This window comes from Triticum urartu, chromosome 5, assembly GCF_003073215.2.
Source record: "Triticum urartu cultivar G1812 chromosome 5, Tu2.1, whole genome shotgun sequence".
In the NCBI taxonomy this organism is placed as follows: domain Eukaryota; kingdom Viridiplantae; phylum Streptophyta; class Magnoliopsida; order Poales; family Poaceae; genus Triticum; species Triticum urartu.
In genome coordinates, this window is record NC_053026.1 from 523,796,386 (window position 1) to 523,824,143 (window position 27,758).

The following is a 27,758-nucleotide window of genomic DNA, read 5'->3' on the forward strand; positions in this document are numbered from 1 at the left end:
CCTGGCGGTATCGACAAGATGTTGATGATGCCGTGTTGGAATAAGGTCACCCCAACCTCTTCCTACCTTGACGACGACGGATCCGATCCGACGATGGGCGTGTGAGTATTGAATTATAGACACGCGTTGGGCCATAGATAAATTGGATGAGATGGGACTAAATATATACAAACCCTCTCGATTGTGCTGTTGGGCGGGCTTCGGTGGGCCGCTACGAACCATGGGCATGGCCCAACTGAGTAGGTCGGATGGCTTTGGTGAACCGTTTCCATTTATTTTTTTGGACTGTGAATTGATTACCGAATTATTAGTATCACCTCAAGTAATGGACGAAGGATTGATGGTCTAAAAAATCAGAGAAATGCATCATGTTTTACTTGTAGGTACCCCATTCGTTTCTTTTTAGTCTGCATATAAGATTTGGTCAAAGTCAAACTTTGTCAACTTTAATTAAGTTTATAGAAGAAATATCAAGATTCATAATATGAGATCAATATAGTTAGATGCATGATGAAATTAATTCTCATACCATATAGTTTTAGTATTGTAGATGTTGATATTTTTTCAAACAAAGTTGGTCAAACTTTATAAAGTTTGACTTTGACCAAATCTTATATGTAGACTAAAAAGAAATGGATAAAGTATATACATAGTTCCTGAAAAATGTCAAAGGCTCATGTGGGGCTTCGTGCGAAGGTGGTAAGTTTAGTATCACCTTGGATTTGAAGGAGAGTTATACCCACATATAAGAGATTCTCTTCAACATGCTATTAGAGCATGAGAAGAGAGATGGTACACGTGCCGTCCTCCTCTGCTGCCTGCCACGCCTTCGTGCATGTCATGTTTCGTTAATGATATGTGTCATGCTCAAATCTGTGTCATATGTGCAGTACTTTTGCCGGTTATAAATAATTAATTGGTAACTGATTACGGGTTATTCACGAAAGCGTTGTGTAACAGCCATGTCTGAACCGTCAAATTGTTGACTGCTACTGACTCGATCGTGGACCTAACTCAACGCCTCACTACTTCAACTGCTTACTCGACCTACCCACCAACGCCAACACCATGATGAAGAGGATGAGGAAAATGTTGCAGTCGCTGCGGCGGCTTTGTCGTGGCCAACTAAAGGGTATGATATGTTCATCTTTTATTTATTGGTTCATGTGTTAGGCATACTTTTTGTTTTTTTCCTGTTCTATACTCCTCCGTTGTAAAATATGAGGTGTATTAATTTTTCAAAAGTCAAACATGTGCAAGTTTGACCAAGTTTCTAAAAATATCAATATCTTTAATATCAAATTTATATCATTTGATCAATCATGAAAAATATTTTCATATTTTCTCTATTAGATATTGCAGATGTTGATTTTTCATTCTATAATCTTGGTCAAATATGCAGATGTTTGACTTGCACAAAAATTGATACACCTTATATTCTCGAACGGAGCTATTACTTCGTATGTGCTCAGATGTGTAAATACCAATATGATATTAACACTGCTTTTGCTATGATTGTGATTTATTTATGCATAAAATTAATTAGAAAACTGCTAACATATCCAACACAAAGTTCTTATCGCCAGATCCGTTGGCTCTCTTGGATCTTGGCAGTTTGTGTGTCTATCAAAGAGGGCATGTGGTTGACTATTGGTGCAACGACTCTGACATCTTGTTGTTATGTGGCATGGTTTGGTTTCTCCAACTCTCTAGACCAGTGGTGATCAATTGCAAGCCTATATTATGTGTGGTTATGCTCGAACCTAGTATGGCAAGGGCATTTGCGGGTGTCCCTTTTTCTTTATTGTTGGTTCAGTGCATTTTTTTAACAATTAGCGGACGGTGCACAATTGGAGGACAAAGAAGGCTATTATGATTTTGAATGTAATTTTAGTTTTTATATTGGTTGGTTTCTGTCTAGCCGTCCATTGCACTGGCTTTTTTACTCATCATCTTTGCGATGCTCTTGCGAACCAACCTGTGGTTGGATGGTTAAGAGGACGGTGGTATCCCTAACCCACCAGGGTTCACGTCTTAGACTTGACATTGGTGCTCGCATTATTTCTGAATTTATTTCAAGGTTCCGGTGATGTTTGTTCAGTGGGCGGAGACATTCCCGTCGACTGTGAGGCGTCTATGATGACTTCGTAAAATATCAAGATGCTATGTTGGCTCAGTCTCTCGGAGGTGCTCATAGGAGTAGGATGTGCATGTGTGTGTTCATATGGATGGGTGTATGTGAGCGACTTCGATTGTATCGTGTTCAAAAATAATAATTGAGATGCTCTTTGTAATTTTTGCTAAAAGTGCGGTGAACCAATTGAAAGCTACCAGTGTGACAAGTGTCAACCTTAGGGCATCTCCATTGCGAGGTGCTAAGGCCTGGGCGTCAGGATCCTAATCCTGGTTGATTAGCGGTTGCCGTGCTAAATCCTGGTGTCACCCCAGGCATCGGCGCAAAACCATCCATCAGGCGCTTGGCCTCTTTTCTTCCTGCACTAAGCGCTTGTGCTGTTTAATTGATTAGCATCTTGCGTTGAAAGCTGAGGCGTTTAGGTGCTTTTAATTTTTATTATGTTATTTTTTTCGTTCGTAAGCGCCTATCTAAGCGGCTCGCATTGTAAATGCCCTTAGGAGATTATTTGGTTTTCATTGTAACTTCTCTTCTTAACTGGTGGTCCTTTGTGCAAGGTTAGTGTTCTGTTGTCCTTTTATTTTTATTGGTCTTCCTGACTTGTATCTTGACCTTTATGATAGGAATAAGACACATATTACCATGAAAAAAAATAAAGTATGTGCATATGACAGGTTGAACATGCTGCTAGAACATTCCAAAACAGTGTGTCTATGAACCAAACAAGCTATGACTCTCCTTGTGTGACCAATTTCAGGCTGAAAGCATATCATATCACTCTCTGCATGTGTGACCTATTTTAGCCCGGAAGATCGTATCAATCTCTGCATGTGTCATCCTATTTCAGACTGAAAGTGTATCATATCACCAACCTGAAAGTTTGTTACTCCCTTCGTCCCAAAATGTAAGACGGTTTTTGACACTATCATAGTATCAAAAAATGTCTTATATTTCGGGACAGAGGGAGTAGTAAATTAAGTTTTTCTTTTCTTTGGACAGACCATGACCAACTGTGGCAACAATACCACAGCAGTAAATATAAAATATACAGATTGGCTCCCCTGTGGTTTCTACAACATCGTAACTTTTTTGAATCTCTGAACTCGACTTAATTACGCTGTTAATACCCTCTACACACATATCTCTGCAATCTGCATGCTATTCTAACTCCTAAGTAACTAAGCAATTACACCACAGACGACGAACAATGGAGATACCCACTCTCGGAAAAAAGAAAACAATGGAGGTACCAGGCCACGGTGCGGCACAGCAACAGCGACTCGAGAAAAAAAATCAATGAGCACAGTATGATTCAGCAAAGTCCTTGCTTGGTGCCCGTGAAACCGTGGCCAGAATCATGCGTCCAAATGTCAAATTATCCATGTCGAGCTTGGGTCTCTATCAATCGGCCATATGCGTCTGCATCCGGTTCGCGACCAGCTGCGCGGTAGGTGCAAGCATGATTGACCCTGCAAAGACCAACCAATGTTAAGAGTGAGTTACTAATCTTTTGAAGTGCAAGGAACAGGGGATGTAGAAAATGAGGCAAACCAACAGTCAGGGTAAGCACCTGGCACAGCATTAAAACCATTCACAGTTTGGTGCATGGTGGGCCGTTCTTCAACATTATGGCTGCTCTTCAGCTCAACAGAATGTTCACCTCGGTCTACTAGAACCTGTGGCAACGATCCGCATTGCGGGTTTGGTACTGCCTGAGAATCGATCCTCTGAGCGTTATTGGCAAACGCATGTGACACAGCATCTGCATGAGGCCCTGTTGAATGGCCTGCGCTTGCAGGATCATCTACAGTTTTCTGCTCACTCGATGCCGCTGTGCTGCTTGGTGGTGGTGTTGGTATCGGAGATGAAGTCGGTACAGGTGGCTGAAATGAGTTTGGTGATTCGCCATCTCCTACCCACCCACGACCAAATGTTATTCCAGGGGGAATGACCTGTTCAATTCGCTTCGATGCAACTTCCCAAGCAACAGGACCAAGCTGTGCAGCAAAACGTGCCAGACTGCGGGAATAGGCCTGTGGCAACTGAGCACCAATCTGATGAAAAAAATCATTGTGTTAACCGAGAGTGATATCATCTTGCTGTTCAGCAAAGTCAACAGAAACCTAAAACTTTATTGACATATCATAAATCATTAGGGGAGGAGACTTGTATTGGACACTCAACTGGTACAAGAACCTTCCTTGTCCCATTGTATGAGGTTGCCACTGGCAGCTCATACATTGAACTGGATGGTTGATTCTGATAATATGTAGTTCGGCGACTCTCTTCTACCAGAAGTGGCTTCTTCCCCATTTTTCCTGACCATTTACTCCCAGACCCTGAGACAAAGGTAAGGCACCAAATGATGTTAAAGGGGTAAACAGATTGGCCAAATCTGGATGGAAGACATTCTCGGGCAACATCCCTCTAAGAAAATTGAGTTCTCAAAATGATAAAAGGAACCTGAATAATCTTCAATGCTTTCCAATTTGCGCTCACTGGACCAATTGTGTTCATTGCTTCTATTGGCAAAAGAAGCTTTCAGTACATCTGCAATTCTCCGCTGTATATCAAACCCTGAGTGCGCATAAAGTCCACTATTTCCAGCCATAGCAAGTGCCGCCGCAGAAAAGTTTGCGGTAGCACGTTCTGCTGGTGGCTGCTCAACTTGCTGCTTGACAGCGTTCTTTGGAGGCCTGCCCCTTCGACGCTGTGGTTTTGGTTCCGGTTCTGGTAATGGTTCTGGTTCTGGTTCACTGGCATCACTATCTTGCCGAAGATTCTCAAAGTCCTTCTTAGCAACCTCTTGAATAGATCGTGCCTATAATGCATCACATGTGGATGTTACATTTGCACTGCATCTCATGGGTTTACAGAAAAAAATTCATCATAAAATTAATCATCAAACAAGTAGGTTCAAGGTTTAACCTGTCGATAGTATACTGTGTCTGGTGAATTGTAGGACATGGCGTTCGAGGTTATCAGAAACACATCGTCCTGTAAATAGGAAATCTATGTCATTTTGGATGAGCTTAGTAGAATACAAATAATATTCTCAGCTTAGTTAACCATTGATTATAAATTAAGTATTAGCACACCCAGGATTCAACAGCGAGTCAAAGTTCTACTTGTTCTTGGCGTGTGACTTGCATGACCAAGGCCATGGTTTAAAAGAAAGTATGTCATAAAACAAGGTAAAGGAAATGATGTTAGTGGTCTGAGGTAAGACTAAATCGAATGTTCAGTGAAAATGCAGATATGTGATGCTGGTTACAGGCTTATAGCATACATAGATCCAATATTTTTCAAGTGATTAGAGAGGTGGTAGCAGACAAGTAATTACATCAAGTAGAAATGGTGGCACAGAGAGCATAACAGACCAGCTCTAGAAGTAAAAATGATCATTCTCATACATAACAAACAACTGATAACTTCAATCAAAAGTCCAACACACCTTGTTGCTGAGTACTGCTACAACAAACTTCATAACAGGTCACAGGTACAAGCATTCCATTTTTTAAGTACTTGTTATTTATCTTATTCTACTTGTTTGACCTTAAGTAACATAAGCAGTGCATGTACAAGATTTTTATATATGCAGTAGAAAATGGAACTGCGTAGTGAACATTGCACAAGCATCCACGCACTAGTGTTTTTTTTTTCTAAACAAAGCGTCATTTCATCTTGACTCGAATGAATGAAAACGCTCTTATTTCATAGAAAATTATGAGAGCATTCTTTCCATTAGAAAAATTACATATTTACAGGTTTTCCTGTCTAACAAGCAGTTTCTGAGAGTAGTTAATAGTTTATTTTTATTTACATGCACTTTTCTTTCTACTTGTGTTGCTAGTTATCCTTATGGAACTATATACTACAATATTACATACCTTACATGACTTCTTAGTACCCAAATTACTTACACAACCTTTGACATAAGTGGATATGCAGATACAGAAAGGCAACAGCAGCAGATATTCATTGAATATAAAAACTTACACAGCCCAATTCATAATCCTGTAATGGAATCAATAACAGTAACACCTACGAGCATAAGTGCTTCTCTTCACTTACTATAACAGATACCTTCATAGAGATTTCAGTTTTCCATTGAAAGAAACTTGTTAATTGTATTTACAAATTAAACTGTATTTACTGTACTGGTCTTGAAAAGTGTTGTGTTTTATATAGTTCTATCTTCCCTTAAGAGTACTTGAGTTCAGAAGATATAGATCACATGGAACATTGTCAGAAACATTATTTAGAAGCAAAACTCTCGGGTTTCCATGTATGCATTTGCACTAGTTTCGAGTCCTTTGAAGAGGATCCAAGAGAATGAATATCTGTTCCTAAAAAAGGCGCAGCAAAACATGATACAAGAGTCCAAAGGCAACAGTACAGAATATATTTTCAAGCAAACAAGAAGATGCCACAGTTTTAGTAACTGACTACTGATCTATAAGAATATCGAACATAAATGTGAGGCCTTGTGTTAGAAAGAAGAACATGAGCATGGAAAAGCACATTAGCCTCACAGAGTTGATGACTAATCTAGCTGACCTAGCAACTAAGTCAACCAAATTGCGGTAACAGCTGATTAAAGCAGAAAAGGTCAAACAGCATGACCCCAAAAAGAAAAAGATTCCACGCTGACCTCAAATTGCTCCAGGTTGGCATATGCCCCCTTATCAAGCTTCTTCCTAACTGTCGAAAAATCCATGGGGTGCTTGACGATATCTCTGTAGTCAGGCAGCTGACAGTACATTGGCAATCACAAGCAAATCAATCAGCTTGCCAGAAAACAAAACCAAGAAAACAAACATCCAGTCCTGTAACACAAACCTCTTCATCATCAACCGGCTCCGAGAAAACGCCGTATGTGTCCTTCCTGCGCGAAAACAGGGAAACCCACCTCAGAAAAGAAGAAGAAGAAGAAGAAGAAGCAGAGAGGGTATAGCAACTCACTTCTGCAGCCTATCGAGGATGAAGACCAATAACTTTTTGTCAGGCAGAGGCGTCGTGGGGCCGGAATCTGACGGCTCTGTGCAAATGAACAAATCCACCCACGAGCACAGGAGCAACAATCAGCATTAATTAATTAAACAGGAAACAAACTGGAGTGCATCCACGAGTACAGGAATTAAAAATGGCATCTTTGTTCGTGCACATTCGTCGCCCAGTGTTATTATTTTTGGTTCCGGAAACCTGAAGAAGAATAAATGCATCGGAGGAGAGCAGGCAGGGGGAGAACCGACCTTCACGCCCATCCGTCGCTGTCCTCCTCTTTTCTCCCTGCAGCAGCAGCGGCAGCAAAAGATAAATAAAGAAGATAGTAGACACATTTTAAAAATATCCACACAGAAATCCTTGGGAGAAAATCTAGAGACCCGGGGCGGAAAAAGGCGCCAGATAAAGTGGCAGTTACCGAGCAAGCACTGAGAGAGATCCTATGCCGTCGCCGGGGAAAATATTTGGCGCGAAAGGCAGGGGGAAACCAGGCCAAAAAAAGGCACGCCTTTAAAAGCTCCGATGCATAAAAGAAATGGCGCCAATTATTGCCGAGGGATGCGAGCGAGCGAGCCAGGGTTTTGGTTTATCCGCCGAATGATTGGCGGAGCGAGGGCTGAGGCGGGCGCCGTTGACCACTGTCGCGGCGGCAGAGGGGTGGGGAAGGGGCAGTAAAATAAATAGGGGGGCGCGGGCAGAGAGAGAGAGAGGGAGGCCCTTTCCGCGCCTGGGATAGCAGGGAGGGCGCCTCGGGCGGCGCAGATCCGCGCGCCGGCCGTGGCGAATTGGGCGAATTCCGCGCGGATTCGGGCGGGGAGGGCGCAGATCGGGGCGCAAACCTTGGCCGATCCGTCGTGGAGGCCGACGACGAGGCGGAGCTTCTTCTCGCGGCGGGGGTCGTCGTCGCCCGAGTCGTCCTCCGGGGCGGGGTTGCGGCGCGTGGAGGGGCGGCGCTGCTGCGGGGGCGGGGGCGGCGGCGGCGGCGGCGGCGCCTCCTGCAGCTTCTGCAGGCGGAGGCTGCGCTTCTGGAGGTCGAGGAGGGAGGGCCGGCCCTTCTTCTTCCGCTTCCGGCGGGCCGGGGGAGGCGCCGACATCGCCGCCGGCCGCGGCGGCGGCTGCTGCTTGCCCATTGCGCGGCGGGGCGGGGCGGGGCGTCTGCGCTCTGTTTTTTTTTCTTCCTCCGCTCTGTTCGCGGCAGGGGCGTTGCGGGTGGGTATCGCGTGTGCCGGGGGGCGTGCTGGGGCAGGGGGTGGGTAGACTTTTTGGTGCGCTGCGGTTTTGCGCCCTTTTTTTCCCTCTTTTTCTTTTTCTTTTTTCTTTTTTGGGTGGTTTGGTTTGGTTTGAGTTGGGGTCGTTCGATCAAAATGGCAGCGCGATACGGGCCGGCCCATCTCGGGCTGATCTCGTGTGAGCCTTCGGATATTTATCAGATCATTCTCAGTCGTGTGATAAAATTTTAGCTGCGCCATTTCGTAAATTCGATGCCCCCATCGAGGTAGTTTTGTCACTTTTGAGAAATGAAAAAGGCAGCAGCTCCCCGTGCTAGACCCTAGCCGCCACCGATTCTGGGTAGCTCGAGCGAAATCGCAGCGCGAGCGGGCCAACCCATCTCGGCTTGATCTTGTGTGAGCCGTCGGATATTTACCAGATCGTTCTCAGTCGTCCGATAAATTTCAGTTGCACCCTTTCGTAAATTCCTCGCCCCCACTGGGGTAGTTTTGTCATTTTTGAGACATAAAAAAGGCCGCAGCTCCCTGTGCTAAACCGTAGCCGCCACCGATTTTGGGTCCTTTAATCGAAATCGCAGCGCAACCTAGGCCGACCCATCTCGGGCTGATCTCATGTGAACCGTTGGATATTTACTAGATCGTTCTCAGTCGTGTGATAAAATTTCAGTTGCACCCTTTCGTAAATTCCATGCCCCCACCGGGGTAGTTTTGTCATTTTTGAGATATAAAAAAGGTGGCAGCTCCCCTTGCAAACCCTAGCCGCCACTGATTTGGGGTCGTTCGATTGAAATTGCAGCGCGAGCGGGCTAACCCATCTCGGCCCGATCTCGTGTGAGCCGTCAGATATTTACCAGATCATTCTCAGTCGTCCAATAAAATTTCAGTTGCACCCTTTCGTAAATTCCATGCCCCCACCGGGGTAGTTTCGTCATTTTTGAGACATAAAAAGGCAGCAACTCCCCGTGTTAAACCCTAGCTGCCACCGATTCTGGGTCGTTCGATCAAAATCGCAGCGCGAGCGGCCAGTCCATCTGGGGTCGATCTCATGTGAGTCATCGGATATTTACTAGATTGTTCTCAATCGTCCGATAAAAATTCAGTTGCACCCTTTCGTAAATTCCATGCCCCCGCCGGGGTAGTTTCATTATTTTTTAGACATAAAAAAGGCAGCAGCTCCCCGTGCTAGACCCTAGCCGCCACTGATTCTGGGTCGTTTGATCAAAATCGCAGCGAGCGGGCCAGCCCATCTCGGGCCGATCTCGTGTGAGCCATCGGATATTTACCAGATCGTTCTCAGTCCTGTGATAAAATTTTAGTTGCGCCCTTTCGTAAATTCGATGCCCCCATCAGGGTAGTTTCGTCACTTTTGAGAAATGAAAAAGGCAGCAGCTCCCCGTGCTAAACCCTAGCCGCCACCGATTCTGGGTCGTTCGATCGAAATCGCAGCGCGAGCAGGCCAACCCATCTCGGCCTAATCTCGTGTGAGCCGTCGGATATTTACCAGATCATTCTCAGTCGTCCGATAATTTTCAGTTGCACCCTTTCGTAAAATCCATGCCCCCACCGGGGTAGTTTCGTCATTTTTGAGACATAAAAAGGGCAGCAGCTCCCTGTGCTAAAACCTAGCCGCCACCAATTCTGGGTCGTTCGATCGAAATCACAACGCGACGTGGGCCGGCCCATCTCGGGCTGATCTTGTGTGAGCCGTTGGATATTTACTAGATCGTTCTCAGTCGTGTGATAAAATTTCAGTTGCACCCTTTCGTAAATTCCATGCCCCCACCGGGATAGTTTTGTCCTTTTTGAGATATAAAAAAAGCAGCAGCTCCCCGTGCTAAACCCTAGCCGCCGCCCCACCCAGGGGTCCCTTCTTGCTTGCTCTCTTCCCTTCCCAAACACACTATCTTCCTCCCCTTTCTTTGTGACATTGCTCTACTCCCTCCCCGTCCCGCCGCCACCGCTCCATCTCCTTCCTATTTGTTGCCCTGAGCTCCCGTTCCCCCCATCGCTTCTGTTAGTGGACTAAGGCGAAGAAGAGCAGGCAAGTTCTCCGCCTTTACGCCTTTGTTGATGCGTCATCCCAAAACGCTATGGTTGCCAAATCTAGCTCCTCCGGCTTCTCCTTCGCTCATTCGGGCGCTCTTCCATACCAAGTCCCCTGATCCATCGTGCTCGATGTGCCCGTTGCGCTAGGGTTTTTAATCCAAACACCAACCGCCATTAGATGTTGGTGAGGAGCAAGAGCACGACTAGGTGCCAGCGCATCGCATGTGACGGCGTTAGTCTTTCTCCGGTGTCCTCGCCTAGCTATGTATGTTGATTCCGATAGCTCCAACTTGACATGTTGTTTCCTCTCAAAAGATCTCTCTCTCCCCCTCCCTCTCTCTCCCCCTCTCTCTCTCCCTCCCTTTCTCTCCCCTCTCTCTATCTCTGTCCAATTTGCTAATAGTGGCCATGTGTATGTTTTGGTAGACGAGATGTAGATATTAATAGCCTCTCATAATCTGTTTTCCTTTTTAGGCTAAAATAGTTGAGTTTGATTTCGTACCTAACTAGATTGGACTAAAATATAATTGCATGGTAAAACAAATGCCTAAAATAGTGCTTATTTCTTTTGCAAAGGAAATGGTGTGCCACAGGCTCATCCATGAGAACCATCTCTTCACCTTTTACCTAATTATGCATTCAACAACAATTAGATTATGAATCTGTTTTGATGCAATCTTTCTATTCTCGCATTGCTAATATTGCTAGAAGTGGTCTATGGCATTCCTAACAGTATAAATGAATGTTGAATGGGGATGTCACAGGTTAATCCCATTGCCTTGTTTTTCCTTAAACTTTCATATGTGTGCCTGATTTAGATACTGCAAATTAATATGGAGTTTGATTCTATATTTTTATTTACTTTATTGTTTTGTTGGTCCAGAGAAAGTTGAGGATAATCAGAGAGTTCCACGCCATTGATCCTGATGAAGATGATAATGATAAATGCCAACATTATGCCTTTCCTATTGAAGGTAGCCGAAAGTCATCTATGCTCTTCTTTCTTCGGTTCTTTTTCTATGTGTTTTTCTACACAACCTTACAATGTTAGTACATATAAGCAGTGGCTTCGATACATTGATTTGACAATGCTATTTACACACGATTGTAGAGATGTGATTGGCTATTGTTATATTCAAGTATACATTAATCAATGACTAAGAATGATTTTGTGTTGTTTGTTCTTGGATGCATCTGAATGCATTATACATGATGTTAATTATGTGCGCTATGGAGACATAGATGATTTTCTCTTTTCAGATTTCTTATTTATGAGTCTATTTATTGAATTGTTCTTCATGCATTCTAGTTACCTCTTTTGTTTGTCAAATGTTATACAAACATAGCCATGAGTGCACACACGATGCACCACTTGGAGGCTTGATGTGTTGTGTTCTACGCTCATCATATTTTTTTTGTCATTTTGCTAGCATCATTCTTAGTCACTGTCTTCTAGCTACACCAGTTCACTGGTCATGTATGAAGGGAAGATACGGCTTGGGCGGAGGTATGAAGGAATTAATGGCAGAAACAATATTGGTCTTTATGGCTTTGAAAATATCTTCCATTGGAAGCAGAAGGACATAAAACTAATATAAGATGATTTATGCCTTCCTTCGTTTTGTCCTTTAATGTTGATTTTATTTCTTGACAACAAATTACTATGATTCCAACAACTGTTGGATTATCAGTCCTCATGTTTGTTGGTTTCTCTCATAATACAATAATGCTTTGGATAGTTGAGACTCGAACTAATTATGCCACTATTTCCATATTTAATTTAGTCACATTTTCTTTTAATCTCTAAAAGATATAGGAGGGTTTCTTAAGACTCTTACAACCTAATAAGATGCATAACTAAAGCCAGTGTATTTCTACAATTTCTGTTGTTAAATGTGGAGTTAAGATATTGAGTTGATTTGCTGCAATAGGGTTCCTATATATATTACGATAGCCAGTGCTTCTTTTATTTAACATGAATGTGCTTATTTGTCCATCCCTTTGCACTGGACTGGGGTGGTTGAGAGCATTATCTATTGGATGCTTACAAATGGAATTGATTGGGCTAAGATAATGTACTCTTTTTGATCTCTGATGCCACCATTACCTGATTAGTGATGCTCCTAAGGCTGCCTTATGTAAAATTATGTTAGATGTGAACTTTTTCCATGTGCTATAATATTTTATCAATGTAAGATGCGGATTTCCGAAAATATCAAGGAATGAGATATGCATATTAAGGTCTAAAGCTTTTATCTTGAAAAAAACATTATGTACATATAGCAACCTCTTCAGTTTTTTTCTGCTTCTAGGAGATGATGTTGGTTCTGAACTTGATCAGGTGGAAGAGAAAGTGCTCCATGCACTGACACCGGCCCCGATGACACGACTGGACCTACCCCGACAGTGCTTGTTCAATTAGCAGGTCCCTCTCCCTCCCTTTCTCTCTATATTGATCCTTTTTTGCGGCTCAATACGCCAAGGAATGGAGTCATCCATTTAGCGTGAGCACTGGTGTCATGTCCACTTGTCGGGCAGCCGAGGAGATAGAACTGCCCTTGGTGCTTAAAATGGTGTCGCTGAACTAGACAGACATGCCATGGACCAACGGAGGTCCGTCTTAGATGTAAGTTTCATTAGTATATGATCTTTGAATCTTCTTTCATAGCTGAATTTTCAGTCTTAGGTTTTGTTTGTGATTATATTATCTTAGATTGAAATAATTAATAAATAAGCAAAAGTGTTTCATACTTGGAAATAGTGGCGGTGACGTTAGAATTGGGCATGGTATGGCATATGATCTCTAAAAGATGTTGGGATATTCTTACCTAGAGCTTCAGTGAGATGCATTTGTTGAAATAGATGTTCTTTAAAGATTAAAAAATTACTCCCTCCATCCCATAATATTAGTGTAAAAAACGTTCTTATATTATGGACTCCCTCCGTCCCATAATATAAGAACGTTTAAAAAACATTCTTATATTATGGGACGGAGGGAGTAGATGGTATGGGGATTCCACTCCTGTGTAGATTTATATTACTAGAATATTTGCTAATATCAGTGACTTATAAGTCACGCTTGTTTGGTTACCACCTGACTTATAAGTCACCTGAGCATACCTTTCTACCTTGTTTTTTTATGTAAAGGTGGTGGGACTCATGCAAAAGAGGTGACTTATAAGTTTTAAGTTGGGGTGGAGCAACTTATGACTTATAAGTTGGGGTGACTTATAAGTTGGGTCCGTTTGGCAAAATAAGCCACTTTTTACACTTTTCGACTTATAAGTTGGTGACTTATTTGGAATCAAACAGGGCCTAAATTGTTGTTCACTAGGATTCCTTCACGTGATCATTCATGCACACCTCGGGAAACAACCTTATTAATCCCCTTCTCTGCACACCATTCTCTCGAGGTTGCAGGCACATCTTATAACCATGTGCTGCGAGAACGAACACATTCCGTTCAGCTGGATTCATATTTTTCTTGCCTTCATTTTTTGTTCTTGTGTATTCATGTCACGAATCTAATTTTATTACTCCCTACGTGCAAAAGGAATTTCGGGTCGTAGTTCAATTTATTTATTTTTCAAAGAACTTCTTATACATATAGTTCTCGTAGTACTAATCAGCCCATCTCCACCTTCCTCCTTCAACCGTCGCCACCATCGGCGGCTTCCCGAAGCCCATCCGCCGTTGGGCATCAACCATGCCCGCGCGCTACCAAGCTCAGCTCGTAGGACCAGCGCCATCGCCGCCCACCTACGCCGCCGCCGAATCCCTGCATCACGCGGACGGCCTCCGCCTCCTCGCCGGAGCCCCCGCCACCAGCTTCCATCTCATATGCCAGCGCCGCCCCCATGTATCCTCCGTGAGTCATGCCCCGAGCTTCCCGCTGGTGCACTTCCTCTGGCCGCAGGAGACCACCGCTTCCGCCCACATGTGTTGCTCCCACCTCCACTGTTGGCTTTGCTTCTGATCCATCGACCTCAACTTCCTCCCGCCTCCTCCGCTGCCTCTGCCGGTACTCCTGTACAAATCCAGAAGTGAAATTCAATTACTCCGGCAGTATTAATCCAATACTGAAATTCAATTATGGATCAGGTAGCCATACAAATCCAGAAATTAAATTGGACTGGTTGTGCAATCTGCAAGTTAAATACTTAAATCTGCGTCGTCCTAGTGTTAAATCTGCAACATAGATAGATCCTTTGCAGTGGATCATTCAGTTCTTTAATTAGTTTAAGTGGCTTTTAAATAGTGTGGGTCAGCAGTAGTGGATCAGGAAACTTGTGCCTTTGGTCTCTTTAGTTGAAGTGTTAAATCTGCACATTCATATTCATAGTAGAAAAAAATTCAGAAACAGGCAACTAAATGAGATGAGATGAAATGGAAGCAGAGCAAAACTAGAGGCAGAGGAACACATTTTCGACAGTCGTAGAGCTATGTAAGCTAGTGTTATAGGGCAGCCAAACCTATACTCTAGTGTTGTAGAGGAAACAAAGCAGCAAAGCAACAGAACTTTAGTGCTAAATTTAACCTATTTTTCAGTAAACTGAATCCACATTAATAATGTACTCCAAGTCCTTGATATTGTGTCAAGTTCAAATTAATTAGGAGTAAAAGTGTGTTGTTCCTATGATAGTGTTGATTGTGCTGAAGTGTGTTAAAAAATTAGATGTTCAGGGATAACACTAATTATAGGCTTCTGCTTGTTTAAAGCGTTACAAGATATGCTAGAGCACGTTTTTGATAGCTAGAGCACAAACCTAGGAAAGCAGGACATCATAAGTGGGAAGCTTCAGGTCATCCTTAGTGTTTCCAATCTAAGTTAGAAGGCTGACTTAAGGAGAACCTGAACCTAAAGCCACGGTGAAAGTTTCACCTGAAACTAATTTTCTTCAGCAGTTCAGCTAACATATTTTTCTTCAACATACTGTAGTATACCTTCAAAGAGAACACCTGCTTCTCTAAATTCTAATTTGCCTTAACCACCTTATGGTACTTCTCCTGATAAATCAAATGTAAATGAAATTAGTGCACTAAAACAAGCAAAGGAGTGACTTAGATACAAAATTTACATAGCAGTGTACCATAACTCTCTCTCTCTCTCTTAATTTTCATCTCTGAACTAGATTCTTTTCTGATGAACTTAACTGAAATGCAATGGAACTTTGCTGGGAATTCATAGTGCTTATTTTTAGTTGAAAAGATTTACACTGTTAGTTGACAAGATTTACATTGAATCTTGCTCAAACCGAATGTTGCTCAAACTAAACTTATAGAGCAATTAATACATATGAGATTGTCAAAACTAGATTTTTGAGAAATCAAGCTCATTAGACTAGATTTTCTCAAAACTGACTGAATGTAGCTCATCGGTATTCACTCATTCCTTACATAGCGAAGGTACAAACGGTGGCAGAGCACGATTCTCGTCGTGCTTGCGATCTGGGGCCTGCAACTGCACCAACACCATCATCGAAAGAATGCAGATTTCGTCAGGGGCACACGCGGAACCGAGCAAACATAACCCGCACTCGTGAATTTGTGAAACCTAGGGCACGGATCGAGAAATCCCGAGCACAATTCGCTCGCGGATCGGATGAAACGGAGGGGATAAAGAGGATGCTTACAGCCTGAGCTTGTGGCTGACGTCGCGGCTGTAGCTGTAGTAGGTGCTCCGGAGGTGGGCCTTCATGGCTTGAAGTGCTCTGATCGGGCGGTGGGCGGCCATCCATGGCGGAGGGGGCAAGTGGAGCTGGTCATGGTACCTCAGTAAGAGTCACCAACCGCAGCTAAAGAGTCCCACCTCCCGAGCACCTACTGCAACTTCATCTGCGACGTGGGCCACAGTCTTAGGCTGTAAGCATCCTCTTTATCCCCTCCAATTCATCGAACCCGCGAGCGAATTGTACTTGGGTTTTCCCGATCTGTGCCCTACGTTTCACGAATTCGTGGGCGTGAGTTACGTTTGCTCGGTTATGTGTGTGCGCTTGACGAAATCTGCAATCTTTTGATGCTGTTGTTGCTGCTGCTGTAGGCCCCAAATTACAACCGCGTCAGGAATCGTCTTCTTCCACCGTTTCTACCCCCACGCCATCAGGAACGAGTGAGTACTGAGGAGCTTGATTCAGTAACTTTTGAGAAAATCTTGTCTGATGAGGTGATTCCTCAAAAATCTAGTTTTGACAATCTCGTCTATATTAGTTGTTGTGAAAGTCCAGTTTCAGAAACATTCAATTTGACCAAGACTCAGTGTATACTAATAGTGTAAATCTTTTCAATTAACAATGTAAGCACTATGAATTTCCAGCAAAGTTTCTTTGCATTTCAATTAACTCCATCAGAAGAGAATCTGGCTCAAAGATGATAATTAACAGAGAGAGCTGTGGTATACTGCAGTGTAAATTTTGTATCTAAGACACTCCTGTCCTTGTTTTGGTGCACGAATTTCATTTACATTTGATTTCTCAGGAGAAGTACCAGAAGGTGGTTAAGGCAAATGAGAAGCTGGAGAAGCAGGTGTTGTCTCTGAAGGTATACTGCGGTATGCTGAAGAAAAATATCTTAGCTAAAGAAATGTTACTTTCAGGTGAACCATTTCACCGTGGCTTCAGGTTCAGGTTCTCCTTAACCCAGCCTTCTAACAGAGAGTGACAACACTAAGCTTCCCATTGAGGAAGCGCACTAGCAGGGAGCTCGGTGCGCGACCCATGTACGCCCTCTCTTCAACATGCCACACCATCTGTGCCGCACAGAGGAGAGAAAGGGGCCGGCGTTGGTATAGGTGATGGAGGCCGACTGTGGGGGCTCTGGCAAGGGGGCGGAGGCCATACGCATCATGCAGGGATGCAGCGGCGGCGCTGTTCCTGCGTGCTGGGGCCTGGTAGCATACGGCAGATGCGGTTGGGGAAGCTTCCGATGGTGGCGACGGGGAAGGAGGAAGGTGGAGACGGACTGATTAGTACGAGAATTATATGTATGAGGGGGCTTTGCAAAAAATAATTGAACTACAACCCAACATGCTTTTTTGGACGGAGGGAGTATTATATTTTGTATCACCTATGTTTTCTCAGATGATCCGAACATTGTTTGAACAATTGGAATAAAAAGTATCTCTGTTTGTTTTCTCTGAAAAATACTATGTATTATGTTCCTCTTATTAACCATATATCTATGATTTTATCATGATCATACTAGGAACAATCTCTGGTAGACTACAAGTCCTAGAAGGATTAAAACTCCAAGACCAAAATTGAGGCTAATTGATACATAGTTTCAATTATGTGCAACCTGATTGCGGTTTCAACATGGTGATAATGTGAAATCGACCATTGTTAGTTAGGGATTTATTTAATAATTATATACATTGCTCCTTTGCTATAAGTAAAATAGAAATATCCTTGAAGTCTTTCGTCTGGCTGGCGGATTGTGATCCCTGATTAATTATGCTTTTTCTGTCAACGTTTGTATATGATTACATTTATGTTTTAGCACCTTTTGTTAGTTTAGTTAATTAGCACCTTCTATTATTTTAGTTCATTATCAACTTCTCGTCATGTTAATGTTTGAGTTATTTATCATTAGGACCATGCCTTGAATAACTACACTTCATGGAATAGTGTTAATGCACATGTGCGACTTAAGTTCTAGAAATTCTTCCAAAATGCATTCTTCAGACATCAGTCATAAGAACATAATTAACATGTAATGCTTTATATCAAACCAAGATATATTGGCCTAGGTTTAGATTCTTGTCCAATATATCTCAATTCATGAAATATAATTTTTTGCAAGCTATATCCTCTGATGTACCATTGTTTCATGCATTGTATTTCATCATGTATTAGAAAGAAGCCTTTGTTACAATGCAAATTTTGCATTTGATTTCACTAAAATAACGATGCAGGTGCATGGAAAGCATCTAGCTGGTCTGCTCCCAACACTAGACATGAACTCACACTCAGTTATCTCTCAAGTATGTCCCTTCTCTGTATTGTCCTAAAGTTCAAATCTAATGGGGATGGTTTAAATATGGAAAACTGAAACAAAATGTGGAGGTCTCCATTCAGCTTGAGGTAGTAAATGAGCTCCTATATCTAATAAAATTTATTGCCTTGGCATGTTACTAACTCTAGATTTTAAATATGATGTTCTTGAGATGTACTTCTAGGAAATATTTTTTTTAGTCTTTTTGTTTTTATCCAATAAAACTATTGAAGTAGGTGTGATTCATAGTTTTTTATAACAGGGCTAATATGTTGTGATTCAGAACATCCAAAACAAGTTATGCCATGGCTACTCTAATCAATCATAAGAATCAGATATTTGCCTATTGAGTTTTCTAATGTCAATTTGGAAAGTAGATTACTTAGCCTTGTTATATGCATTGAATAATGAGTAGATCCATTGCTGCATAATTGGCATCCACGGTTTGTATGGGTCCGTGGACACCACCTGTTGATGAGGCAAACTAATTTCTCACTATTCGGTTATTCTTATGTTGCAGGAAAGACCAAATGATGCTAGACTATATTGCTTTTTGTAGTATAAATTTTTATGGGAGGAATCTGATTCCAACCAACAAACAAAAAAAGGCTCGGTCCTTCATATGAGGTAAACCGTTGCGTTCAAGTAGCATCAACCTTTGTGCATATTTGCTCTTCATGCAAAATCATTGGGTTGTTACTAGGACTGGGAGTACCTCATTTATGGTGGCCTCACTGATCTTATGCATGTGCTTATTTTTATTGTCCATATCTTTATTTGTACTAATTCAAGTAAATTTAATTTATCTATTGGCTTAATATGTCTTAGGTATTGATAGAGTAATATTTCGTTACTTGATTAATGGTCAAACATACCACTTTAGTATCTTTCTATAGGTGCCTCAAAATTGTGCAGTTGATCATAGCATATTGCTACTCGGATAAAAATGTCTTAGTGCTCTACATTGAAGCTATCATATATAGTTTAATTATTTTAAGCATTCATCACCAAAACTACATTTTGGGAGTGAAAGGCTTCACAGAATTTAAAATATTTTAAGCGTTCATCAACTAAACTATTTTAAGCATGACATTGTCCTTGCTCTGTGCCTCGATGACGTCAAAAAGGAGAAGGATACGTTCGAGGAGGTCCTGCACAATACACCGGTATCTGGAGGTGGAGAGCATTCAGTTAATCGTGCCATACGTGGTGTAGTTCGTGTAAGAGAGGGATCATGCTGATGTAAGCTTTGTGTGGGAGTAGCTACTGTTCGAGGTGCTCACGAAGACATTCCTCATGATGTTGGACTAAAACTGCTCTGAATACTATATGTACTCTGTTGTTTTACTTTATCACATTCATGTCTTGAGTAAAAATCATTGTCCATTAACATCGAGTAGATATATACAACATATGATGATAAGTTTTTTTTTGCTTGAGTAGGGCTCATAAATAATTGTGTGCCTCACAACACTATGATATGATTTAAGGAAATAATTTTCTGCACATATACTAATGTACCACTTTGCCTTGCCGCTTTCTGCTGAGGTTTATGTTTTCTATACTTTTCAAGTTAAGGAATATGAAGAAACAAGGACAACGTTGGTCCATGATACGTCTCCGTCGTATCTACTTTTCCAAACACTTTTGCCCTTATTTTGGACTCTAACTTGTATGATTTGAATGGAACTAAACTAACCCGGACTGACGCTATTTTCAGCAGAATTGCCATGGTGTTATTTATGTGCAGAAACAAAAGTTCTCGGAATGACCTGAGACTCCACGGAGCGTCTTTTTGGAAATAATAAAAAATATTGGCAAAAGATCAAGACCAGGGGGCCCACACCCTAGCCACGAGGGTGGGGGCGCGCCTGCCCCCCTGGGCGCGCCCCTACCTCGTGGGCCCCATAGAGCTCCTCCGACCTCAACCCCAACTCTATATATTCACTTTCGGTGAGAAAAAAATAAAAGAGAAGGATTCATCGCATTTTACGATATGGAGCCACCGCCAAGCCCTAAAACCTCTCGGGAGGGCTGATCTGGAGTCCGTTCGGGGCTCCGAAGAGGGGAATCCGTTGCCATCATTATCATCAACCATCCCCCATCACCAATTTCATGATGCTCACCGCCGTCCGTGAGTAATTCCATCGTAGGCTTGCTGGACGGTGATGGGTTGGATGAGATTTATCATGTAATCGAGTTAGTTTTGTTAGGGTTTGATCCCTAGTATCCACTATGTTCTGAGATTGATGTTGCTATGACTTTGCTATGCTTAATGCTTGTCACTAGGGCCCGAGTGCCATGATTTCAGATCTGAACCTATTATGTTTTCATCAATATATGAGAGTTCTTGATCCTATCTTGCAAGTCTATTGTCACCTACTATGTGTTATGATCCGGCAACCCCGAAGTGACAATAATCGGGACCACTCCCGATGATGACTGTAGTTTGAGGAGTTCATGTATTCACTATGTGTTAATGCTTTGGTCCGGTACTCTATTAAAAGGAGGCCTTAATATCCCTTAGTTTCCGCTAGGACTCCGCCGCCACGGGAGGGTAGGACAAAAGATGTCATGCAAGTTCTTTTCCATAAGCACGTATGACTATATTTGGAATACATGCCTACTTTACATTGATGAATTGGAGCTAGTTCTGTGTCACCCTAGGTTATGACTGTTATATGATGAACCACATCCGGCATAATTCTCTATCACCGATCCATTGCCTACGAGATTTCCATATATTGTTCTTCGCTTATTTACTTTTCCGTTACTATTGTTACAATCACTACAAAATACCAAAAACGTTACTTTTGCTATCATTACCTTTTGCTACCGTTACCACTACTATCATATTACTTTGCTACTAAATACTTTGCTGCAGATATTAAGTTTTCAGGTGTGGTTGAATTGACAACTCAGCTGCTAATACTTGAGAATATTCTTTGGCTCCCCTTGTGTCGAATCAATAAATTTAGGTTGAATACTCTACCCTCGAAAACTGTTGCGATCCCCTATACTTGTGGGTTATCAAGACTATTTTCTGGCGCCGTTGCCGGGGATCATATATCTATTCTTTGAGTCACTTGGGATTTATATCTGCTTATCATTATGAAGAACTTGAAAGATCCAAGAACCAAGACTTATCCCTCAACTATGAGGGGAGGTAAGGAACTGCCATCTAGCTCTGCACTTGATTCACCTTCTGTTTTGAGTAAGCTTGCGACACCTAAACCTGCTTCTGCTATTCATTCTGATATGTCACATGTTATTGATGATGCCACTTCTGCTATGCATGATACTTATGATGAAACTACTTCTATGCTTGATACTACTGTGCCACTTGGAGAATTTCTTGATGAACAACTTGCTAGGGTTAGAGAGAATGAAATTATTGAAACTGATAATATTGATGAAAGTGATGATGAAGACTCTCACCCTAATAAATATGAATTGCCTGTTGTGCCTGAGGGTTATGTTCTGGATGAAGAATCTGCTAGAGCTATTCTTGCTTGCAATGATAGATATGATCTAAAGAGGTTATTAGCTAAATGGAAGCATCAATCCCTTAATGCTAGAATGAAACCTGACCCTGCTTTTTCTACTTCACCTATCTGTGTTACTGATAAGGACTATGAATTCTCTGTTGATCCTGATATAATTACTTTGGTTGAATCTGATCCTTTTTATGGCTATGAATGTGAAACTGTTGTGGCACATCTTACTAAATTAAATGATATATCTACCCTGTTCACTAACGATGAGAGAACTCGCTACTTTTATATCCTTAAAATATTTCCGTTCTCATTAAAGGGTGATGCTAAGATATGGTTTAATTCTCTTGAGCCTGGTTGTGTGCGTAGTCCCTAGGATATGATTTATTACTTCTCTGCTAAATATTCCCCTGCTCATAAGAAACAAGCTGCCTTAAGGGATATATATAATTTTGTGCAAATTGAAGAAGAGAGTCTCCCACAAGCTTGGGGGAGGCTTCTCCAATTACTTAATGCTTTGCCTGATCATCCTCTTAAGAAAAATGAAATACTTGATATCTTTTATAATGGACTAACCGATGCTTCCAGAGATTACCTGGATAGTTGTGCTGGTTTTGTTTTCAGGAAAAGAACACCGGATGAAGCTGAAATTCTATTAAATAATATGTTGACTAATGAAAATAATTTGACACTTCCTGAGCCTATTCCTAAACCAACTCCGAAGAAGAGGGGTATTCTATTTCTCAGTCCAGAAGATATGCAAGAGGCAAAGAAATCTATGAAAGAAAAAGGTATTAAAGCTGAAGATGTTAAGAATTTACCTCCTATTGAAGAAATACATGGTCTTAATTTACCGCCTGTCAAAGAAATGCATAATTTTAATCCATCTCCTATTTAAGAAATACATGGTCCTGATAAGCCGACACAGTTAGTAAAGGTAAATTCTCTCTATAGATATGATAAAGTTGAAATCCCATTTACTAAGTTTGCTAGCCCATGCTTAGATGAGTTTAATAAATTTATGGTTAAGCAAGAAGATTTCAATGCTTATTTTGGTAGAGAATTAAAACGCAGTGCTGATATGCTTGAACACTTGGGTGATTATATGGCTAATGTCAAAGGTGAACTTAAACTTATTAGTAAACATGCTTCTATGGTTACCACTCAAGTAGAACAAGTACTTAAAGCTCAAAATGATTTTCTCAATGAATTGAATAGTAAGAATAATGACTTTGCTGTTAGAGTGGCTACTAGAACTGGTAAAATGACTCAGGAACCTTTGTATCCTGAAGGTCATCCTAAGAGAATTGAGCAAGATTCTCAGAGAAATAATATAGATGCACCTAGTCCTTCTAAAAGGAAGAATGATAGGACTTTGCATGCTTCTAGTGAACCTATTACCGAAACACTTGAGAATCCAAATGATATTTCTATTTCTGATGCTGAAACACAATCTGGTAATGAACCTGAAACTAGTGATAATGTTAATGATAATGTTCATGTTGATGCTCAACCTAGCAATGATAATGATATAGAAATTCAACCTGCTGTTGATCTTGATAACCCACAGTCAAAGAATCAACGTTATGATAAGAGAGACTTTGTTGCTAGGAAACATGGTAAAGAAAGAGAACCATGGGTTTAGAAACCCATGCCTTTCCTCCCAAACCATCCAAGAAAAAGGATGATGAGGATTTTGAGCGCTTTGCTGAAATGATTAGACCTATCTTTTTGCGTATGCGATTAACTGATATGCTTAAAATGAATCCTTATGCTAAGTACATGAAAGAAATTGTTACTAATAAAACAAAGATACCGGAAGCTGAAATTTCCACCATGCTTGCTAATTATACTTTTAAAGGTGGAATACCAAAGAAACTTGGAGATCCGGGAGTACCCACTATACCATGCTCCATTAAAAGAAACTATGTAAAACTGCTTTATGTGATCTTGGAGCCGGTGTTAGTGTTATGCCTCTCTCTTTATATCATAGACTTGATTTGAATAAGTTGACACCTACTGAAATATCTTTGCAAATGGCTGATAAATCAACTACTATACCTGTCGGTATTTGTGAGGATGTGCCTGTTGTGGTTGCAAACGTTACTATTTTAACGGACTTTGTTATTCTTGATATTCCCGAGGACGATAGTATGTCTATTATTCTTGGAAGACCCTTTTTGAATACTGCAGGGGCTGTTATTGATTGCAACAAAGGCAATGTCACTTTTCATGTTAATGGTAATGAGCATATGGTACACTTTCAGAGGAAACAACCTCAAGTTCATAGTATCAATTCTATTGGAAAAATTCCATCAATTATTTTTGGAGGTTTTGAATTTCCTCTTCCTACTGTCAAGAAGAAATATGATATTCTTATTGTTGGGGATGTGCATATCCCCGTTGAGGTAACCTAGTGTTATTTGAAAATTCTCTGGTTCCATGTTATTCGGAATGAGTTTGTTAACAAGACTTGATCAAACTTGTTAATGGATTCTTTTTGATGATCATGGGATGGATGAATTTAGAAAACACAACTCTTTGTACCCTCCTTTACTTTTTGTTATTCATATTAAATAAAGTTGAAATAGTATTTTCTGTCTGTTATCTGAATTATCTGTGCAATATAAAAATATCCTGAAAATAAAAGTTCTCCAAATGCCCTGAAATTTAAATATGATTTTTTCTGGAATATTTGAGAATATTTGGCACTGAGAACACAACAAGGGGGCATCCACCTGGCCAAGAGGGTGGAGGGCGCGCCCTACCCCCTGGGCGTGCCCCCTGCCTCCTGGGCCCATGATGGCCCTCCTTCACTTATTCCTGCACCCACACACTCCTTCCTCCCACAAACACCATTATCCAGTTCAAACCCGAGTCCAAGCTCATTTTGTTGCCATTTTCGATCTCCTTGCTCAAAGCACCTCTCACAAAACTGCTTGGGGGGATTGTTCCTTGGTATGTGACTCCTCCATTGGTGCAATTAGTTTTCGTTCTAGTGCTTTACTCATTGCAAATTTGTGCTGCCTAGGTGACCCTGTTCTTGAGCTTGCATGTCAAATTTATGTGGTTCCAAGTAGTTCTAATGCATGATATAGGCTCTAGGCACTTGTAGGAGTAGTTGCTACCAATTTTGTTGAGTTTGGTTCGCTTTTATTTTGAAGTTACTAAAAATTTCAGAATTTTTCAGAAAATAATGAAGAGATTTTTGAGGGGCTCGTCGAGCCGAAGCTCGAAGGAAAAGCAAAATGAAGAAGCAAAGAAGCCCAAATATAATCTGCCTCGCACCGCGGAGGTTCAGCCGTGTGAATGGCCCTCCGATGATTTCTTGAGAGCAACCGGGATTTATGATGATTTTTATGAATTAGCAAAGAATGCAGGCCTCACCGACTTCCTTTGCGACCAACGCGAACAGTATCTCTTACTCACCAATATCTTTGTGCAAAACTTCTACTATTATCCTAGGGAATCACCTCCTTCAGTAGAGTTTCATTTATATGATGTGGTTAAGAAGATGTCACTATATGAATTTTGCAGGGTTTGCAAAATACCTTTCGAGGGTAGCTTAGAGGAACCACATCGTAAAGATGTGGATGGGTTTATTGACACTATCACTGTAGGGGAAACTAGGAAGGTTTCCGATGTAAGAATCACTAGTATACAGTTTCCTGTTTTATGCTACTTTGCAATATTTGCTAGTCGTTGCTTAATTGGTCGCGGAAATTGTGGAAACCTTAGTGTTCCTGATATTTTTATTTTGTTCCATGGTTTATTTCATGACGACTCTGTTAGTATGTGCGGTATTATTACTAAACGGTTAAGTCTGAACCGTACAAAGGGCCCCATCTTTGGTGGTATCTATGCTTCACGCCTTGCTGCATACTATAACATACCCATTAGGCACTATGAAAAAGAAGAAAAATTGCTGCCTATTATTTATTTAGATTATAAGAGTATGGTAGCGCATGATTTTATTATAAAGAATAGGGAAGGGGAGCTTAAATACAAATTGTTCTTTGATAAACGTCATCCTGAGACTATCACCTTGCCTGCTCCTTCCTTGTTTGATTTATCTACAGGCCAGTACCTCGTCTCGCCAGAGGACATTCACGCTTACCGGAACCCTACATCAGCCACAGAGCCAGAGTCGGAACCACAAGTTGATCCTCCACGACAGTCTAATTACCAGTGGGATCCGGAGATGATTGCCAACCAGTGGCAATCAGAGTCTTCTTCTTCGCAGCACGACCCCAACTATTATTATGGATATCCGCCAGGCCAACCGTGGCCATAGACCAACTTAGGCCAAAAGCCTAAGCTTGGGGGAGTACGTATTTCTCACCGACATTACATTCATGTTCACATACTCATTGCTAGATGTCGGTGCTCATACTTTTTCATTGTAATATCCATGCTAGTTTATTTTCTCTTTTTATGCTTTCTTCTTGTGTGCTTAATAAATCTTAAGAAAAATAAAAATAAAATTAGTTGTAGCTTTTAGCTAGTTTTACTTTCCATGCTTGTAGTAGTAATTAAAAAGAAAACTCAAAAAGATTTCCTGTTCTTCTTTTGCTTGTTGGGAGCTTTCTCGTGTAAATAGTTTTATTTCTTTTCTTTAGGGGTCAATAGGAGAAGACCATAATTAAATTTTTGAAGTGGCTCTTATATGCATTATTGTTGATCTGAAAAAAGAGCCCATATTGCCTTGTCTTCTCCTGTTTATTGAATGCTTGCAGATTCCAGCCTAGTCCAATGCATGTGCACTATTATTATTATTCACATTGTTCGGTCGTGCAAGTGAAAGGCAATAATGATGATTATATGATGAACTTATTGAGATGAGAAAAGCTGGTATGAACTCGACCTCTCTTGTTTTTGTAAATATGATTAGTTCATCGTTCCTGATTCAGCCTATTATGAATAAACATGTTTGCAATGACAACTAGAGATCATAGTTGCTTATGCCATGCTTAATTAGCTAGGAGCTTATAATGGTTTACCTTGCATGCCAACATGCTTTTAAAATGGTTGTGATGTGGTATGATAGGGTGGTATCCTCTTTTGAACGATTCGAGTGGCTTGACTTGGCACATGTTCACACATGTAGTTGAAACAAAATCAACATAGCCTCTACGATATTTATGTTCATGGTGCATTATATCCTACTCATGCTTGCATTCGGTGTCGATTAATTTTAATGCATGTTCATGACTGTTGTCGCTCTCTAGCTGGTCGCTTCCCAGTCTTTTTCTAGCCTTCACCTGTACTAAGCGGGAATACTGCTTATGCATCCAATCCCATAAACCCCAAAGTTATTCCATATGAGTCCACCATACCTACCTATATACGGTATCTACCTGCCGTTCCAAGTAAATTTGTATGTGCCAAACTCTAAACCTTCTAATAAATATCCCGTTTTGTATGCTCGAATAGTTCATGTATCAACTAGGGCTGTCCGTATCTTCCATGTTAGGTGGGTTATTCTCAAGAGGAGTGGACTCCGCTCCTCACTCACGAGAAAATGGCTGGTCACCGGGATGCCCAGTCCCATGCTTTATGCAAACTAAATCAAAATAATTGCAAACAAAACTCCCCCTGGGACTCTTGTTAGTTGGAGGCACTCGTTGTTTCGAGCAAGCCATGGATTGATGCTTGTTGGTGGAGGGGGAGTGTAAACTTTACCATTCTGTTTGGGAATCACCTCTAATGTGTGTAGCATGGAAGATATCGCCATCTCTTGGTTGTTATGTTGACAATGAAAGTATACCGCTCAAAATATTATTCATCTCTATTCCAAAACTGAGCTCTGGCACCTCTACAAATCCCTGCTTCCCTCTGCGAAGGGTCTATCTATTTACT

At 41.4% G+C, this 27,758-nt stretch overlaps 1 protein-coding gene across 1 annotated transcript; it reads right to left on the minus strand.

Annotated features, from left to right (window-relative positions):
- Positions 1 to 3,137: 3,137 nt before the first annotated feature.
- On the minus strand, positions 3,138 to 8,386 carry LOC125510345 (bromodomain-containing protein DDB_G0270170-like). Its single transcript, XM_048675499.1, has 10 exons — positions 7,981 to 8,386; positions 7,390 to 7,426; positions 7,100 to 7,175; positions 6,977 to 7,022; positions 6,789 to 6,887; positions 5,063 to 5,131; positions 4,598 to 4,955; positions 4,319 to 4,473; positions 3,705 to 4,188; positions 3,138 to 3,603 (listed from the first exon to the last, which is right to left on the minus strand). Exons 1-10 carry the CDS (start codon positions 8,269 to 8,271, stop codon positions 3,536 to 3,538), a joined length of 1,683 nt encoding a protein of 560 aa, XP_048531456.1. The 5' UTR covers positions 8,272 to 8,386; the 3' UTR covers positions 3,138 to 3,535.
- Between the last annotated feature and the right edge of the window lie 19,372 nt (positions 8,387 to 27,758).

Bases quoted from the DNA above. Each gene is read 5' to 3' on its own strand.
- LOC125510345 (XM_048675499.1), bottom strand. From the start codon at position 8,271: ATGGGCAAGCAGCAGCCGCCGCCGCGGCCGGCGGCGATGTCGGCGCCT. The intron at 4,956-5,062 runs GTTAAACCTTGA...GATGCATTATAG, and splicing joins ACACAGTATACTATCGACAG to GCACGATCTATTCAAGAGGT. The intron at 4,189-4,318 runs GTTGAGTGTCCA...TTTTTTCATCAG, and splicing joins CAAGGAAGGTTCTTGTACCA to ATTGGTGCTCAGTTGCCACA.